Source organism: Pholcus phalangioides, unplaced genomic scaffold, assembly GCF_987345545.1.
Source record: "Pholcus phalangioides strain wild (caught in Gottingen) unplaced genomic scaffold, Ppha-v1.0 ptg000018l_1, whole genome shotgun sequence".
In the NCBI taxonomy this organism is placed as follows: Eukaryota; Metazoa; Arthropoda; class Arachnida; order Araneae; family Pholcidae; genus Pholcus; species Pholcus phalangioides.
Window position 1 is genome coordinate 2,597,363 of NW_028301611.1, and position 19,276 is coordinate 2,616,638.

The following is a 19,276-nucleotide window of genomic DNA, read 5'->3' on the forward strand; positions in this document are numbered from 1 at the left end:
AACGAGAAGCAGTTGAATGTTTCGAGAAGTTACCAGCTAGGGCCTCAGAAAAACCACTTGGCCCGGGGACCCATGATGCTCTTAAGACGGCCCTGACAGGAGGTGATATATCTCTAGGAGGTAATGGCTAAGGAGGTGGCTTACGTAATAAGGCATTTGATATCACCTATACTGCTTAGGGCGAAACGCCGCATCCTCCCCTAAATGTCCGGCGTAATTTTTTGGCATTTTTCTCGCAAAATGTCTCAGATGTATTTTTTTTTTTTGCAATATGTATATATATATATAATTAATATAATAAATTGTATTATATATATTTATAATTATAATAATTATAATTACCTCTCTGACTTTTTCCAGACCCAAGGTGGAAATATAAGAAATTACGTAACCTTCTTGCCAAGACAGTTCTTCAGTCATTTTCACCAGAACGACGTACGTGAATAACACGAGGAAAACGCCATAAGCCATCTGCAAAGAGAGACCCTCGTAAATTAGGTGTTGGTGGATGGAAAGTCTTTTTGTTTTTGACTGTTTATTACGGGGGGATTTTTGTGGTTTTCCTGAAGAAAAATTCTCTGTTTATTTCACTGAGCGGTCTATGGACATGGAGGAAATTTGCTACTACTTGCTAGTCAACCGTACGCATAATAGTGTACTGTTAACTAGCGCTCGCACGCACGCACACGACCTAGTACACATTCCTCTACGGATTCTCGGAGAAAATTTACTGCAGTTTGATCTCCGAAGAGGGGATTGTATGATTTGGCATGATAATGCATGCCTGCATGCAAGTGTGGTGAATTGTATATTTTTACATGTGCCATCATCTATTTTAATGTTCGAAAGTGAGGAAATACTTTTAGCCAAAATACTTTTCTTTCTTTCTTTTAAACCGAGCACAACTCAGGTCTATCACCATTTACTACCCAGTGAGTTGTGCCGGAAGAAGTGTAACTGTGTGTGTGCCTAACAGTCTGATTGCGTAAGTAGTGTTGTGTTTGATTTTTCAGTGCTGTCATCTATATATCAGAAGTGAAGTGAGTAATGTTTTATGATCGAATTACATTTGTACTGTTTGTAGGTCTGTTGCTCTCTATGGCGAGACTTTTTTTTTAAAGGGGGAAATCGGCTCGCAGTCTCGCCTTGAAGTTGGGAATCGCAGAAAACCAACTTCCGCCGACCACCACTGCGGCGACGGTGGGGTTCGGACGCGAGTCCGTCACTATGACCACTCGATCACCACAGCGGCACAGTCGAAATACTGTAGAGCATTGTTTCACCAAAGTGGGCGATATATCCCACCCTCTTTGGGGGGTATATATCGGGGGTATATATATATAAGCTACGGGTATAAAATAGGACCCTATGGGTTCCTTCTGTTGAAGTTTTATATTCTGCTGGTTTACAGAATGGCAACTCTTCTGTTTTTTTTTTATTTATCTTGTACAATTTACTTTTGATATGAGTGGCAACTATCAGTCTTGTTTACGCGGCCATACTGTACGGTTGTATCTGTCTATCTCTCTATACAATTAAACTTATATTACGGGATTCCCTGCGCCCAGTCAATGTGTTTGACTATGAATTAGTTTCATAATTTTCACAGGTTATGTCCCCAGCCCCTGTTGACAAGTTAATTGTAAGTTTTGAGGGATTTATGTTCTTTGTGAACAAGTTCTAGTTTCCGAATCCGTTAGTTTACGTTTCGACTACCACGATGGCTGCAGTTGAGATTTCGTCAATCAACAAATTCGACGGCTCGAATTATTCCCAATGGAAGTTCTTGGTGAACTGTGCATTGAAAGCTAAAGGAGTCTACGACGTGGTTGTAGGCGAGAATGCTAAACCGGATGTAGGTCCTGCCCTCGCACGATGGGAGAAAGCTGACGCAACAGCGATGTTTGTTATCACCACGGCGATGGAGATGACCCAGATATCCTTGGTGCAGAACTGTCGTTCCTCGAAAGAAATGATTGACAAACTAGACTCGATTTATCAGCAAAAGTCCGCCTTCAACAAAATGTTATTGCTGGACAGATTTCATCAGCTGAAAATGGAAAGCAACGAGTCAGCTGTGGAGTATATAGCGAAAGTTGAAAACCTCGCTCGTCAAATCACGGACGCCGGTGAAGAGGTGAGTGATGTTTCTATCACAACGAAAATTCCAAGTACTTTGCCGACAAAATACATGAACATTCGTCAAGCCTGGTCGTCTATGGATTCAAGTAAGCAAACGGTCGCCAATCTAACGGCACGTCTCATCGATGAAGAACTTTCGATTTCGCGCAACGAACAGAGTGAAACTGCGTGTGTCTCAGTTTCTAAGCCGAAGAAGAAAAACAAAAATTTTCAGAGTCATGAAAAATCCGAAAAGCGTCTCGACAAGTCGAAAGTGATCTGTTATTTTTGCCGAAGGAAAGGGCACTATGCCTCCGAATGTAAACAACGACTTCAATCGTCGTTCGTCCGAAAATGGTGGTGCGTCCAATTTTACCGATGTGAATCATGATTTGCTCAGTGCTGAAAGTGTCTCCAGTGCTCTTCAATCAGGTGAAAATGAATGGATTCTTGACAGTGGCGCATCTGCTCACATGACGTGTATTAAAAAGTGTCTTTGTGATTATCAAGAGGCAGATGGTCAAATTAAGCTCGGCAACAACACTGAATTACCCGTTCTTGGTAAAGGTAAGGTTTTGATTAAGAAATTCGTGAATGGTACATGGAATAATGGGGAGATCCATGAAGTATTATATGTCCCTGGTCTAAAAAGAAATTTACTGTCGGAAGGTGTACTGGCTGCCAGGAACATGAAGGTAATTAAAAAAAATCACTATGTGAAAATTTATAATGACAATAGATTAATTGCTGAAGGTATTCGTACTGCAAATAATTTGTATAAAATGCTCTTCAAAGTCATATTTAGTGATGAGGTAAATATTACAAGTAACAACGACTTGCAATTATGGCATGAAAGAACTGGTCACATAAATATGAAGGCTCGTAAAGAGCTATGTGAACGAAATATTTTGAAAGAAAATATTAATTTTTCTGATGCCGAAAAATTCTTTTGTGAGGCTTGTCAGTATGGAAAGCAACATAAGCTATCTTTCACAAGAAGGGAACATAAATCGACTATCCCAGGTGAACTAATTCATTGTGATCTTTGTGGACCGATGTCTGTTCAATTGGAGGATCAAATTATTTCATTCTTTTTAAGGATGATTTCACAGGCTATCGTTCAGCTGCTTTCATAAAACACAAAAGTGATGCGTTTGAACAGTTCAGAAAATTTGTTCATCTCTGTGAAAACAAATTTCAACATGTTGTCGAAGCAGTCAGAACTGACAATGGAACTGAATTTATCAATAACGAGTACAACAATTTCCTTGGTCGTAAAGGCATCTTATACAAATACAAATACAACGCCACAACAGGCAAATTGCCCAACGAGGTGGCTGACTTAAGAACATCATGGATCCCCGAGCCCCTACCTACTACTGCTACACCACACATGCACCCCCCCCCCCGCGGAACCCCCCAACGAATCGGTACATGCGGGAATGTGCGTGTACGTGTAGTGCAACCTGACGTAAAGTTTGTTTCTGTGTAATGCTTGTTATGTGTAGTGCTGTCATCTGCCCCCCAGTTTTACTAACTATGAGTGAAGTGTTATGGTTGAATGATTTTTACTGTTGTAGGACTGTTGCTCTCTGTGGCGAGACTTTTTAACGGGGAGATCGGCTCGCATTTGCGCCTTGAAGTTGGGAACCACAGAAAACCAAACAACGGCACCATACACACCCGAACAGAACGGTCGTGCAGAAAGAGACATGAGAACAATTGTTGAAAGTGCCAGATCAATGCTGTACGCAAAACAGCTACCTAAATACTTGTGGGCAGAAGCAGTGAATACTGCAGTATATATTCTGAACAGAACACCAACAAGTCAAGCTCCAAATTCTACCCCATATGAACTTTGGACTGGAAAGAAAAATTGCCTGAATCATCTCAAGATTTTTGGAAGCGAAGCGTTCATTCCGGACTCTCAAAGAAAAACTGGAACCCAAAAGTAAGAAGATGATTTTCGTGGGATATGATAGAGACTCGAACAACTATCGATTATTCGATCCGAATAAAAGAACTGTGAAAGTGTCGAGAAATGTCAAGTTCAATGAAGTCCATGATGTGAAAATGCTTCCTTCAACATCCAAGGTACATGTCATTCCGGATGAAAACAATGATATAAGCCCGAACTGTGATGAAGATATGCAAGATGATATGTCTGATCGCGAATCTAAGAATCCTGATCCTGGAAGAAAAACCCATAGGTACAATCTTCGAGATCGATCTGCAATAAAGTCTCCTTCTTACTTCGAAGCGAATATGACGGAAATCCAAACACCTGTTTCATATGAAGAGGCGATGTTTTCTCCTCAGTCACAGGAATGGAAGAAAGCGAGAAGAAATCGATGCTCTTGAGAAGAATGAAGTTTTTGACTTTGTCAATCTACCAGATGGCAAAAGAACTGTAGGTTCAAAATGGGTATTCAAAATTAAATATTTCCCAGATGGAAAAATTAAGAAGTTCAAAGCAAGGCTGTGTGCAAAAGGCTTTTCGCAGATTGAAGGAATTGCTTACTCAGAAACCTATTCACCAACTTCAAGATACGACACGGTAAGGGTTCTGTTTGCTATTGCCGTCCAACGCAAACTCAAGATAATGCAATTTGACATAAAGACCTCTTTTCTCCATGGTGAAATAGAGGAAGAAATATATCTTGAGTCACCTCCGGGATTAACAAGCGATGACAACAAGGTGTGCAAACTAAAGAAATCTTTGTACGGTCTGAAACAAGCTTCAAGATGTTGGAACAAGAAATTCTCAGACTTTCTAAAAAGTTATGGTTTCGTACAATCAGTTGCAGATTCTTCAGTTTATTTTGGGACATTCAAATTAAAGACTGTTACTAGCCCTTTACGTAGATGACGGTTTACTATTTTGTGAAAATGAAGACATCCTCATCGAAATCGTCAATAATCTGAAGAAGACTTTTGAAGCTGTGGTGTGTGAAAAGGGACTTTTCGTTGGTATAGAGTTCATTGAAAAGAAAAATTCCATCTTCATCCATTCGAAAAGTTATATTCATAGAATGCTGAAACGATTCTCTCTTCAGAATGTAAATCCTGTCAGTGTTCCTGCGGATCCCAATGCTATAATCTCTGCTGACTCAACACCACTTGAAAAAGGTTCAGTACCTTACCGTGAAGCAGTCGGAACATTAATGTTTCTAGCTGTCACTACTCGTCCCGACACAATGTTTGCTGTTAATATCGTGAGCAGGTACCAAGAAAATCCTGGATTGTGTCATTGGAATGCCGTCAAAAGAATCTTTAGATACCTGAAGGGTACATCATCGTACGGAATCGAGTATACACAACAGAGCTGTGATGAATCAACCTTGGTTGGTTATGCTGACGCTGACTTTGCGAATGATGTGGACAGTCGAAAATCGACATCAGGATATGTGTTCAAGATTAGCGATGGAGCTGTGACATGGGCTACCCAAAAACAGTCAGTTGTGTCTACATCAACCACAGAAGCGGAATACATCTCTGCTTCGACAGCTGAGAAAGAAACTCTGTGGTTAACTCAACTTCTCAAAGATTTTGGTGAAATTATTAATGCCGATGGAGTACCCTTGTGCATTGATAACCAAAGTGCCATAAAACTCACCAAAAACCCGGTATTTCATAAGCGAACCAAACACATAGATGTTAGGTACCATTTCATAAGGGAAAAATGTGAGGATAAATCCATCTGTGTGAAATATGTTAAATCAGTTGATCAAATAGCCGATATTTTCACCAAACGCCTTCCAAAAGAGAGGTTTGAAAAATTGCGAAATATGATCAATGTGAAAATTTCATGATTATATATATATTTTTTTTGACAATGTTTGTTTTACTTATATTACCGGTAAACCATAGAATTGGTGGGAGTGTTGAAGTTTTATATTCTGCTGGTTTACAGAATGGCAACTCTTCTGGTTTTTTTTTTATTTATCTTGTACAATTTACTTTTGATATGAGTGGCAACTATCAGTCTTGTTTACGCGGCCATACTGTACGGTTGTATCTGTCTATCTCTCTATACAATTAAACTTATATTACGGGATTCCCTGCGCCCAGTCAATGTGTTTGACTATGAATTAGTTTCATAATTTTCACACCTTCGCGTCACCATTTTCGTGTTTGGTTGGTGATGAACATAATTTACTATTTGTGAGGTGATTCACTATACTCTTGAGGGGGAGGGAGGGAGGGGCAACGAGGGGAAAAAATTTATGAAGAAGGAGTCGATGGAACAAAAAGTTTGGGAAACTTATGCTGCAGAGCTATTCTCTCGAACTGTATAAAGCAAGGGTCGTTCACCCTCTAGGAGTACGACCATGCATTCCATTTCATCGATTGATGGAAAATTATTATGACAGGGGGAAAATATTAAGCTTGGAGTAGATGGTGAACATGGACAGTGCCTTAACTGGATAGGTGCAACAGGTGTACCCGCACAGGGTCACAGTTTCCACTTGGAGGGGCGGGGGCTTCGATTATTATGACGATTTCGTGATTTATAACCTGTGATTTATATAATTGTAATTTATTTACATGAATCACTATTTTTCGATCATAAATTTTATACTTGTTTACTGGCGATGTGAGTAATGGCACCTGCCCATGTATGCAATATATCTTCCTCAAGCTCAAAAAATGGTTAGGTTCCCCGGAGGCACCCGAGTCCTCAGGAACAATGCGCTTATATCACCTGGGTGTCTCCCGGTTCCTATCACTTGGAGAGGCCCTAAATGGGCCAGAAGAGGTCTAAATGCAAATTCTTGCACAGGATACCGGAATGGCTAGTTACGGCACTGAACATGGATTTAGAAAATTAAAGAAAAGAGGGTGGGAAAAAAGAAAAAAGTTATTCCTTACGGTATGACCCCAGAATTTCGTGATGGGAGCCCCGTAGAATTCGTAGAGTTTCTTTCCAAGTTTGAGAGGTTTCTGTTTGTTCTTCATTTTGCCTTTGCCGTTGTCCAAACTCACGTCGAAAGGAAAAACTTTGCCGTTTTCGATCTTATTTATCCGCGTGCTGGCGTTGCAGATGCTCCCTGATCTCAGACAGACGTACGACTGTATGCAAATTGAGGAGAAAAAAAGCGGTTAACAATTTAACATTTTTTAATAGGCTATTTCAGATAATAAAGGGTAGTCGAGAAGTCTTAGACCGGCATTACACCGTAAAAGTATGGTAAAAGTGCTTTCATAAAACTGGAAAAATACGACCAATGAACTGATCGGTTATATTCGAGCAAATGCAACCGATCAGCTTATTGGTTGTATTTTTCAAGTTTTGAAAAAGTTCTTTGATAAAACACGAGAAATTCAACCAATAAGATCACCGGTTGAATTTTCTCGAATGTAACCGATGCGCTTATTGGGTGAATTTTTTCAGTTTTATAAAAGATCTTTTATCAAAATTTTACAGTGTAATCTCGGCCTTGACGCGTTTTTAAAAATTGATAACAAATCAACATGAAGAGGTGCGGTTCACATTGAAATACTTATGATGGCCCCGAGCGGGGGGGGGGGTGTATATAACCTCCGGTCAGCGGGTCAAATACGGCCCGCCAACATTTTCCATCCGGTCCGCGAGAAGTGTTCCGGTGGAAAAAAAGTACAAATACACTCAACACGGCGAATGCCAAGTTGCAAATTACAGTCAAAAAAATTTTCAAACGCAATAATTTAAAAGTCATGAAAATAAGCTAAATTTTCTTGATTTGAGTTTGCCTCATTCCCGTTGGAAGTAACGGAGAAAACAGGACATGTTATGAAAAAGTGGGGACGACTAAAATTACGGGTATGTCCCGTGAAATGAAGGTCACATATTCAACCGACATCTACAAGTATCTTGCCCGCAGGCTGTAGATATGAGGTAAGTCTGCCGCTAGCGAGTTGAAAAGGTTGCACATCCCTTTCCTAGAGTTTTGATTAATTTAAAAAAAAATTCTAATTGCACTCACAGGTGGCGCTGTTGAACGAAAAAACTCGATATAATCTTTAAATTCAACACAGTGTATAATTAATGTTTATGACAATTTAAATTACATATAACTGCCACATATTTCATTACGAGCAGTCTTTTTAGCATCTGAACGGGGGCAGTTTTACGTAAAGCGAATTGTCATAAACATCAATTATACACTGTCCGTGTTGCATTTCATACGTCGTGTTAGTTTTTCGTTTTACAGCGCCACCTGTGAGCGAAAACTGGACAATTTTTTTAATTATGTCACACCTTATTATGTCATTTTTAATACATCTCCAGGTCTTCTCGTCCAACCTATACTTCGAAGTTTGCGGAAAATTCACCGACAACAGTTTGACACGAGTCAGTGAGCCAGTAAGTGAGTGAGACAGTAGTTAGTCAATGATACAGTAGTTAGTGAGTGAGTGAAAGAGTGGATAGTATTGGCAGGTGAGTGAGATGGCGAATGAGCCAGCGATAGACTGAGTGGCCTAGTGATTGAGTGTTTGACAGAGTGAGCGACCTGGTGAATTAGTGATAAAATGAGTGAGTAAATGAGTGAATGACAAAGTGAGTGATCTAGTGAGGAATTGAGTGACTAATTTTGAAGTCAGTGGGCGACCTAGGCATCAAGTGAGTGACCGGCGAACGGAGAGAGTGATCGAATGACATCGTGAGTGCATTGAGAGTGAGTGACCTATGAAGTAAGTGAGTAACCTACGGAGTAAGTGAGTGATATAATGAGCAACTTCTAGAGAGTGAGTGACAGTGGGAGTGACCCAGTGAGCGAGTGAGTGAAAGAATGAGCTACCTAGTGACTGAATGAGTGACCTGGTGTATGAGTGAGCGAGCTAGCTCTAGTGACAGGCCAATTTCGATCATCCATTCACTCACGTCGAACTGATGTCGGGGGGGGGGGGGAATTTTCCCAGCGAGATGAATTTCCCATTCGGTGAACTGTGAATTCTCCCGGCGGTGAATTTTCCGGACACACGACTTCGAAGTAGTCGTGAACTACGCGTACACACGCTGCCTATATTATTATTCGTAACATATATCTTACGTCGTACTGGTCGCGCCTACGCCTAGGTGCAGGCCGCTTCACTTTGCCTTTACTTCCCGTGCTGTTCTGTTCTTCGTCGATTTCAGCCTTTTCGGATTGATGCTCCTCTTCGGTTTGAGGCATGAGTTGGAGTTCTTCCCTGCTGCGAAATTCCAGCGTGATTATAGTGATCGGTAGCAGCAGGCCGAGTATTACCTGTACCGACACAAATAAAAAAAATACACAATTTCAGACACAAAAATCGAACGTTCCAATTTTGTAAATTATCAATCAATTTTATATATGATAAATAAATTATATCATGTTTTTCAAGAGACTACTCCACTTCGTCTAACGGCGTTATCATTATTACTTATACCTATAGAATAGAATCGAGCACGCCCAGGCTCTGTCGCTTTTTCGATATAAGCTCACTGATCGTGGGCGTGCCGTAAAAAACTCAAACCGGCAAGACGTCCGGGAAAGCACACCCGGTTCGGACCAACATCCCGCCAAGCAGGCCACCCAAACCCCCGCTCCCAGGGCACATCACCGCGTGCGCGACCCCCTTTCAGCCGCGACAAGACCCCGCCGGCGCGGTACACAGCGACCCAACACGCCCCGCGAAGGGAGACCCCCGACCACCTCCACCACAGGACGGGAACACCACCCCTCATCAAGGAAAAACATGGAACGCCTCGCGACAAAGGCCCCATTCGGCGCGTCACTCCCGACCACGCATGAAGCCATTTGACCCGCCGACATCCAATCCCGCCCTCTTTGCACTTCCCGCACCTCCGAACGGTCCGGCCTCTCGTCCCTCTTTTCACCCGAGGAGCCACATGCGGGTGTGACAGTCAAAGCTGCAATTTGCCAAAAGTCATATGCCACATCAAGTATTATATATATATATATAGGTATTAGTAATTACATTTATGGTAATAAAGTAAGAAGCTTCGGCGAAATAATTGCAGTGAAACTTCGGTTAACGAGCAATTCGCATAACGAGTAAGAATTTTGGACAAATTTTCATTCGGTTAACGAGCGACGATTCGCATTACGAACAAAAATTAGATTATTGTTTATTTATTTTCACGCTTTCACAACGGTTTTTTGCTTTCGCCCACACACGTGTTACGGAATTGTGGGTAATATTCTCCCCTAAAGTCTCTGGTAAAGCGTGTTTTCCTAGAAGTAGAATTTCAGCGCCGGGTGCAGCGCGAAAACGCTGATTGGTTAAAATACTTAAATTCAGGTTTTTTGACCAATCAGCGTTTTCACGCTGTACACCGCGCAGAAATTCTACTTACAGAGTTTTTTTCCCTCCGTTTCCCCTTCTTGGAAAATGAACCCCCCCCTCCCTTCGCGCGTCAAGGTCAGAGGCCAACTCAATATAGCCATACAATAGTACATACTATTTAGATGCTATTTTTCTTAATCCGAAGTATGCCTCTAGAATCAACACGCGGTTCACCAGAAAAATACCATACTCCCTGTTACCAATGCACCCTGTATATATTTATAATCGACCGCATCTAATGCTCCAACACTGTATTTATAACATTATTCACTTTGATCATCACACATATACAATATCATCTTCACTCTACTTATTTTATACCACGATAATATTAACCGATGATAATAACACGTGGTAAGGGCATGGTCCTTCCCCAACTTGATTTTACTTTATCCACATAGTATTTTTTCCTACCGCAAAAAAAGTCGCCAGGGAATTTCAAGTATTGCTCATTATACTTTATTAAAGTCATTTGATTAGCGCACTAATGTTTTCGAATCGGCATAGATATGATGAAGAGGCTATCAGCTGGCCCTGTGCCCAGCGGGGATCCCCGTTCCACCATTCAAGATTTCAAAAGATGAATATGCTTATTTTATAGTTGTAATTATCCATAACATAATTCGTGAGTTGAAAAATAATTTCAATGAAGAAAAGAGAATTCACAAAGGGTTCGTTGTAAACGGGACATTTTTACAAAAAAAAAAGTGGAAAACTGGGAGACCCTGGTAAATACAGGACGTATGACCACCCTTTTTGAAATAGGAAACAAGAAAAACCCGAAAAATATTATGAAATTACCTTCGTATGCATAGCAGAGAGTGACATCATCCTTGGACGAATATTCTCGTTTATAATCATAGTTGCCATAATATAATTTAAGAGTTGTAAAATTATAAATCCTTGGTTTCGAATAGGGCTGGGAATCAATTAAAATTTTTAACTGGTGAATCAAAAAAAAAGAAAATTAATCGATTAATCGAATTTTAATCGAATACTCTCTGTCACCATATAATATAAATAGGATGCTATAAAATTTTTTTATTCATTTCACTCATCTATTCGGTAGATGTAAACATATATAGGAATAGGTTCAGAAATTGAGGCTAATCGCTTCAAACAATTTAATAATGCTGAACATATAATTGCTATAACCTGCAATTTCTTCACTCGGATCTTGCCGTTTCGTTTTAAAAAAATCGGCAATTTTTGTTTACTATTGACTGATTTAGAATAATTTATACTTTCGATTATACCGTTGCTTGTTTTCTTAGAAATTTTTCTCGAATGGTAGGCTACTTGTGAGGAGATGAGCTGATGCTTCCAAACATACGGAAAACTATTGCTCATAGTGGGCCAATAAATTTTGGCCGTCTTCTAAAGATTCCCATCAAACTCAATTTGAAACTGAAATCAACAGTTTTCGTTGAATCTAATTTGATCAAAATATTGATTCAAATACTTTAGATATTGTTACTTATGCAAAATGATCTACATGATTTATAAGATATATCTAATCGGTTTTTTCAAAAAATCCAGTTAATCCACAAACTTTTAATGGAAACTTTAATCAAACTTTTAATCCAATTGGTCAAGTCGATTAACTCAACTAAACTAAAATTTTCAACTGCAACTGATCGATTAATCGGACCAGACCTAGTTTCAAAGAATGAAAAATCGAATTGCATTGAAAATGCGTGGAAAATCCGGGACATTTTTACAAAAAAATGTCGGGATAGCCAATATTACGTGAAAAACCCTGGAATGTCTCCAGGAAAAATGGGACGTATGGTCATTCCACGAACTAGTGGAACCAAATTTATGAATTACGTCAAATTCTGCAAATAAAACATAATTCTTATTGGCTTGTTCTCAGGCTCTTATCATTAAGTTTTCGGATACTTAAAAATATAATGATAATAATGATTATAATGACATTTAGATTTGTTTGCTTCCGGGTCCGTAGGCCACCCATCCACAGGTCGGCGACCAGCATCTGAGCAGCGGTGTGGGCGAGGAAAGCGCTGTGCTTCGCTGCAACGGCTATGCCTAGGCACGTGTGCTTGCTCCAGTTCTGAAGCTCGTAGGTCAGCAACTGCAAGGTGATGTGGCCGTCCGAACGGTAGCAGTAATCCAAGAGCTCCAGAGCCAGATTCTCGAATTCCCTGTTGAGAAATCACTTCATTATTTCAGACCCCCCCTCTTAGACACGATGTATATTTTTTTCTCTATCAGAATAAGCAATTACAAGAACGGATAAGAAGTTCCTAAATTCCCGACTTACGTCGCATTGTTCCGCATGTCTTCGCAGACGTCTGCTTCCATGTCATCTTGAGCAGCTTCTTGAGCCATTGCTTTGTATAGTTTACAAGCAACTAGTGCCTGCAGGTAGAGAAGTAAATGAAAAAATATGTTAATTTATCACAGGGTTTGTCAAGCTATTTGGTTATCTAGCCATAGTATTGCCCAGAGTTATTTTTGAAACTCTCTTTTGAAAAGGGGGGGGGTAACTTCGGAGGTGGAATAAAAAGCCGAATGACTTCTTCGAGAGTCAACTTCTCCATGATAAGCTTCATAAGTCTTCGAGAATCGTATAAAAGCTGAATAACTTCATCAACAGTTGCATATAAGCTTAAGTACGTCTTCCATCAACTGAATAACTTATTCAAGAGTCACGTGTGTGTGTGTGTAAGTTTAATTATATTTTCGAGGATCGTGTTTGAAAGTCGATTTAGTTTTTCGAGGGTCACATAAAAGCTGAATAATTTGATCAAGGATCGAATAAAATAGATGAATATTTCTTTTTGGGTCGCATGGAAATTTAAATTACACCTCCGAGGGTCGCATAAACGGGTAATTACGTTTTCGTGGAACGTATAAAAAGCCAACTTGGTTTTTCGAGGGCGCATTAAAGCTGTACAATTTCTTCGAGGTTTGAATAAAAGCTGAATTCTTCTTAAAATTAACTTCTTTGGTTGGCTGTATAAAAGGTGAATTATCTTTTCAAGGCTCACATAGAAGATGAATCACATATAGGGTCGTAAAGTACTGAATTTAGTTTTTTTAGAGACGAGAATATAAGACTGGAAGACTTCTTTTTAGGTCATAAAAATGCTGTTATGATTTATAAAAGTAATTATTTTCATTTGCTTTCGAAGTCGATTTCTTTCTGAGGTGGCATAAGGGGCCATTCCAGTATTACGTCAGCAAATTTTTAGCTATTTTTGACCCCCCCCCCTTTGTCAGCATCATAGAATATTTCATATCTTCAAGAAAAAGTGGTTGATGACGTAAGCAACCTTTAAACGAACGCCTAGGTATACCTAGTTTGCGCAGCCATGATCTACCGTCTTTATACGAGTATTCTTTTCTCAAAGGACACGATATGTCCCTTAAGGATTTAAGAAATACTTTTCACAAGATATACGGCCGTATTCACCGACACAGTTCCAACTACAATCGCAGGTTAAACGATCAGCGATCGACACGGATTGGTTGAAATCCTTCATTTAACCAATCCGTTTTGATCTTCAATCCTTTCACTTGCGATTGCAGTTGAAACTGTGTTGGTGAATACGGCCGTTACAGAAGACTGGATGTTGTGAAGATATTTATTATTTGAGGTGTTAATTTTTTAAGGAAGGAAAAAACTCATTTCTGCCTCTACCGGGAGTCGAACCCGGGTCCCTCGATTGCCGAACGAGTGCTCTGACCACTAAGCTACAGAGGAGATAGAGATTTTCCTTCGCTAGAGCGTACCGGGTTCGACTCCCGGTAGAAACAGAGATGAGTTTTTTCCTTCCTTAAAAAATTAACACCTCAAATAATAAATATCTTCACAACATCCAGTCTTCTGTATATCTTGTATTAACAAGAGGAGAGCGACATTCATGTCATATATATAGGTATCTGGTGGCTCGTCGTCCATGAGCTATTAGCTGATCAGTTTCACCGTCCATTGCACGGTTCCGTTCGGCGTGTATACGCTCTAGCGAAGGAAAATCTCTATCTCCTCTGTAGCTTAGTGGTCAGAGCACTCGTCCGGCAATCGAGGGACCCGGGTTCGACTCCCGGTTGAGGCAGAGATGAGTTTTTTCCTTCCATAAAAAATTAACACCTCAAATAATAAATATCTTCACAACACCGTCTTCCGTATGTCTTGTATTAACAAGTGGAGAGCGACATTCATGTCATAAATACTTTTCACTTAAAACTTACATAAAGCATAAGTAGATTATGTTTAAAGTTCCTCTTAGCAAAAATGGGTTGTCATGTGAAAGTTGTCCCATAAATTCGTAAATTGTTTAAAGTTCATAAAAATTGAAAAAAAACCCCGTGGTATATTTGGAAGCGGTTTGAACTTAGTCTTATGGAAAGGACTTATATTTGGTAAAGTTCAAATTTTAATCGATAGAGGACAATGCACGAAAGCAGATAACTGGAAATATGCAAATGAGAGAGTCCAGTAAACTGCAGGGTGTACGATTAGCAGCTCATTTCGGAATTTTCCTGTTACTGGAGCTTGCATAAATTTTTATTGTGATGTTAACATTGGTGGATGAGCGTGCTATTGGTGAAGTTGTTTCACTTCAGCCACGAATCGCCGGCTGAAGCTTTACGAATGTTTCGGACGCAGAAGGGATTGAAGGAAGGTTCTGGTCCAAATTCTGTGATTTTCTTTCGTCAGTGACTTCTTTCAACAAAAAAATTGAATAAAATTAAAAAGATTCCCTATCGTGAGAATAGTTTCCTCAACTCAAATCACATTCAAACAGTGAACCATAAATGCGCCTCCGCATTCAAATATGCTAAATATTTCAATTTTTATAAAATTTTAAACTATTAACGAATTTATGGGACACCCTGCACACTAAGTCAGACATGTAAATGAAATTATGCAGCTGTGAGCGAGACATTTTTAATAGAAGTCATCATTTTGATAAATGATGTAGCTTGGCGAAAACCATTAAAGCAAATGTAGCATAAATTTTAAATTCGAGTTTTCACCACAAATTACGCAAGGGATTAAATTTCGTTTACTTTAGAGCATTAGAGGTTCCGAAATGATACACAGCACACAACATTTATCAAATATATTTTTAATATAGAAAGAGTCCTAGAGTTAATACTCGTGTTTTAAAACTATTCACAGCATTGCTTGAGACATCTGTCTTTACTGTTTATTATTATCTTTTGCACACCCCATAACCCTGTTTTGAAGGATCTTAATTGAAACCGATGCAATACAGGGTTGATATATAAGTCTGGTTATTTTCTAAAGCCCCGTTGCATTTGCGATATTCTGGCACCAGCTTGACGACTGTTTCCCCTTGTAGTCAAAAGGGGAGTAAGGAAAGAGAAGAAAATATTTACACCCTCTTTTCTATATCCAGTATGTGAAGAATTTTTACGGTGCATAACCTCTTTCCCATATTCCTTAGCGATTTTTCCTGGTGGAAGGAAACCGGTTTTGTTATTTCCTATGTAAACGAGGCTTAAGAAGAGGCAAACTCTGACGTTTTCGTGCTTAAAACACGAAAATTGTCAGGTCTGTCGATATCAAGCGTGTGTGAAAAATTTCTCACCAACAATTTAATGCCGCAGAAGTCTCCGGAAGTAAAATTTGTCATGATCGCACTCGCAATCTTTCTCCCCCCCCCCCCATAGCACGCTTACACACATAGATACATTGGAAGTAATAAGTTTGAGTTTCTTTTCTCTTGTAGGAATTCTACGACGTATTTTTCTCGTTTGAGATACGTACAAGATTGCGCAACATGATCACACATTTTAGACAATAGGAAAAATAGGAAAAAACACGTTTTTCAAAACGTGCCTCTGAGCCAATGAGCGCCCTTGTTGGGTGTCAGGCGATCATACTCAACCAATCAAGGCAGATTTAAATCGATATAGAGTGAGTACTGACCATGTTTTCGGCAGAGAGTGATCTGGGCTGATGGTGTGAAGTCGCGTCTTAAAATGTGAACACACTCTCTCGGGAAACTGAAGGTAAACCCTGACGATGTCTTCCAGGGTTACTTCAAACTCCAGGGCTGATCGCCAGTGAAAAGTGATGATGAGTGACCAAATTTCATTATTATGTAAAAGTGACCAATTATTTTTCTTTGTTATTTATAGTGAGAGTAGCCACGAGTAACATTATTTAGATGGAGAGCTAAAACAAAACTTAACGTAATGATTGAAGTGAAGTATCATGACTTTCGCAGTACCCTTTCAATATTTCAGTGTCATATATGTCGCGTGTAATTCTGCGATAAAGCCTTGCAAGCGCGTATAACGTAGAGCACTGATATTTCATTATTATTAATATGTATATCCCTTGATAAGTGTGCGACAAATTCACCGACATGACAATTCAACGATAGGAAATTCACCGATTGTTCATCGGCAGAGTCAGTGATATTGCGAATGTGTGAATGAATGGGTGAGTAAGCCAGTGGGTTGGTGAGAGATTGATCATATAAGCCAGGGTGTTAGTGAGTGAATGAATGAGTAAGTGAGCAAATGATCGACTCAGACATGAGCAGGTAAGAAAATGAGCTAGTGAGTGAGCATTTGAGAAGGTTAGTGAGTGCGCAAGTGAAAAGTGAAGTGGTTGAATAAGTAAGTCACTCAATCGGTCATTCAATCGCTTACTCACTCGATCATCCATACGGTCACCGATAGGGTTACTCACTCAGTCAGTCATAAAGTTACTCACTCAATTCACCGAAATGGGAAAATCGGTTTTAAAGGGTCGCAAAGCTGCTTTTGCACCAGACCAACAAAAGGTCGGTCTCTGGTTGAATCTACATGCATAACAATAAGATTTAAGAAGTAATTTGTTTTTCCTCTCTCTTACCTTCACGATGGCTTCTTCACCATTTTGCCACATGAACATGGCCATCTTCTGCCTGTTCGTCAGCACCGACCAAAGTAGAAGCTCGTTGAACGGGTAATTGAACCTCATGTCCCGTAGGCAGGTCGTCTCACACGGAGTCGTGATTGAATTATTGTTCATTGTCTGAGACAGGGTAGGGGTCTGAAATGGTTTTTAATAAATAATGTATATCGCACGTTAGAATAGAAACTGTTGTAAATTGGATACACACACGAGATCGAGTGTACATTCGGTTAATACACTCACCGTGCTCACGGTGATGATCTTCCTCATGACGTTGTTGTACAGGTGTCGGAATTTTCTCCTGCAGTACGAAGATCTGTAAGCACCGCCCATGAGTTTCTCGATTATGAGACCTATGTCGTAGAGAGTGTATCGGTACAGCCTTGGTATGTTCTGGAGGAAGTACATGATTGAAATATTCAATGATTTAGACGTGTTATATCATGAAAAATGAATTAATTATATAATTTCGGTAAAAGAACTGCATTGATCCTTAAATTTGTGAGAATGTCTCCGTTTTTTATGGAGAAATACATTACAGTGTAATTGTATTTAAAATATTCAATATTTCAGATGGAAATTCATATGTTGAGTATTTCATATATTATCGATATTAGTATTTGTTTGTACGTTTTTTTTTTAATTTTTTCATCCAAGTGCTTGTACCCATTGTATTTTTTATTACGAGTTTGTATTATTTTATGTTACTGCCAAAACACGAAATTAGCCAATTTCGTTGTAAATCGACTTGGCCAGTGTCCGAATTTCGGGTTTTGGCCAGCCAGTTCGCGAAGTAGCCGGGATAACAGTCCGATAACAAAAGACATGATTCGGGGTCATCGCCAGTTTGCGCATTTTTCCGTGATAATTATGGCCAAGTTAAATATGGCAACCCATTATATCGCAGTCATCATTTTTCTTTGTTCAAAATTTTACAGAAAAAACTGTGTTTATGCTATTATTTCTATTTAGATTTTTCTCTTTTTTTTTTCTTTCTCGTCACGTGGAGCTAATCCAATACAGTGTGGGGAATCGGTTAAAGCCGTCCGGATATTATATATATTTTTCCTTGTGGTTGGAAGAGAAGTCAAAGCCGTCTAGAGATGACACTCGGTGTTTTGGTTGAGGTGTCACATGTTGTCGCGTATGTGTATGTCCGTTCCATGCGTATGTAGTGATTTTTGTGATTTGTTTTAGTTTAATAAATAAATTGAATAGATTTTATCATCGTTAATCACTACAACTGGTGACCTATATTGTGAAGAGGACAGGCAACCAAAGGATTTAAGCAAAACAAAATGGCAGATGAAAACGCAACTGGTTCGGCAGAGATCGCCCATGTTTCCGTAAAAGCTCTACCGTTTTGGCGAGCAAATCCGGAGATCTGGTTTAGGCAGATGGAAAGTCAGTTTCTTCTGGCAGGAGTGACAGCCGAGGTGACCAAGTATCATCACATCGTATCTGCCTTGCAACCAGAGGAGCTGTCTGTTGTCGGGGACATTATCACCAGCCCACCCACCGCAACATCTTACGCTACGCTAAAACACCGTTTGTGCACACAGTATGCGGACTCGGAGGAACAGCGGTTGCGCGACCTAATTTCTGGATTGCAACTGGGTGATCGGAAACCATCACGCCTTCTCCTGGAAATGCGAAGTAAAGCTGGGCAACGGGTGAGTGATGATATTTTGAAGTCTCTTTTCCTCCAGCGGCTGCCTACAAATGTTCAGCAAATACTAGCGATATCCAATGATAGCCTGGATAAATTGGCAGAAATGGCTGATGCCATACTTGCCGCCGCGGAAAGCTCCACTGCAATTCATGCGGTTTCAGCTGAAGCTTCGCAAATGCAGACCATTCTAATGGACATTTCTTCCCGTTTGCAGCGTCTCGAAACGCGTGCTCGATCCCAATCAAGAAATCGCCGAGGATCTCGTC

General features: G+C 39.9%; 1 protein-coding gene across 2 annotated transcripts in view; it reads right to left on the bottom strand.

The window, feature by feature from the left end:
* Trpm (transient receptor potential cation channel, subfamily M) overlaps window positions 1–19,276 on the bottom strand; it is a 343,617-nt gene that overhangs the window by 30,656 nt on the left and 293,685 nt on the right. For both annotated transcript variants that reach the window (XM_089247633.1, XM_089247634.1), the window contains exons 13-19: window positions 17,582–17,731; window positions 17,297–17,476; window positions 12,719–12,816; window positions 12,371–12,599; window positions 9,156–9,350; window positions 6,994–7,194; window positions 343–471 (exon numbers count right to left, since the gene is read on the bottom strand). In XM_089247633.1, the coding sequence (XP_089103759.1) occupies window positions 343–471; window positions 6,994–7,194; window positions 9,156–9,350; window positions 12,371–12,599; window positions 12,719–12,816; window positions 17,297–17,476; window positions 17,582–17,731 (1,182 nt within the window). The remainder of the gene's footprint in view (window positions 1–342; window positions 472–6,993; window positions 7,195–9,155; window positions 9,351–12,370; window positions 12,600–12,718; window positions 12,817–17,296; window positions 17,477–17,581; window positions 17,732–19,276) is intronic.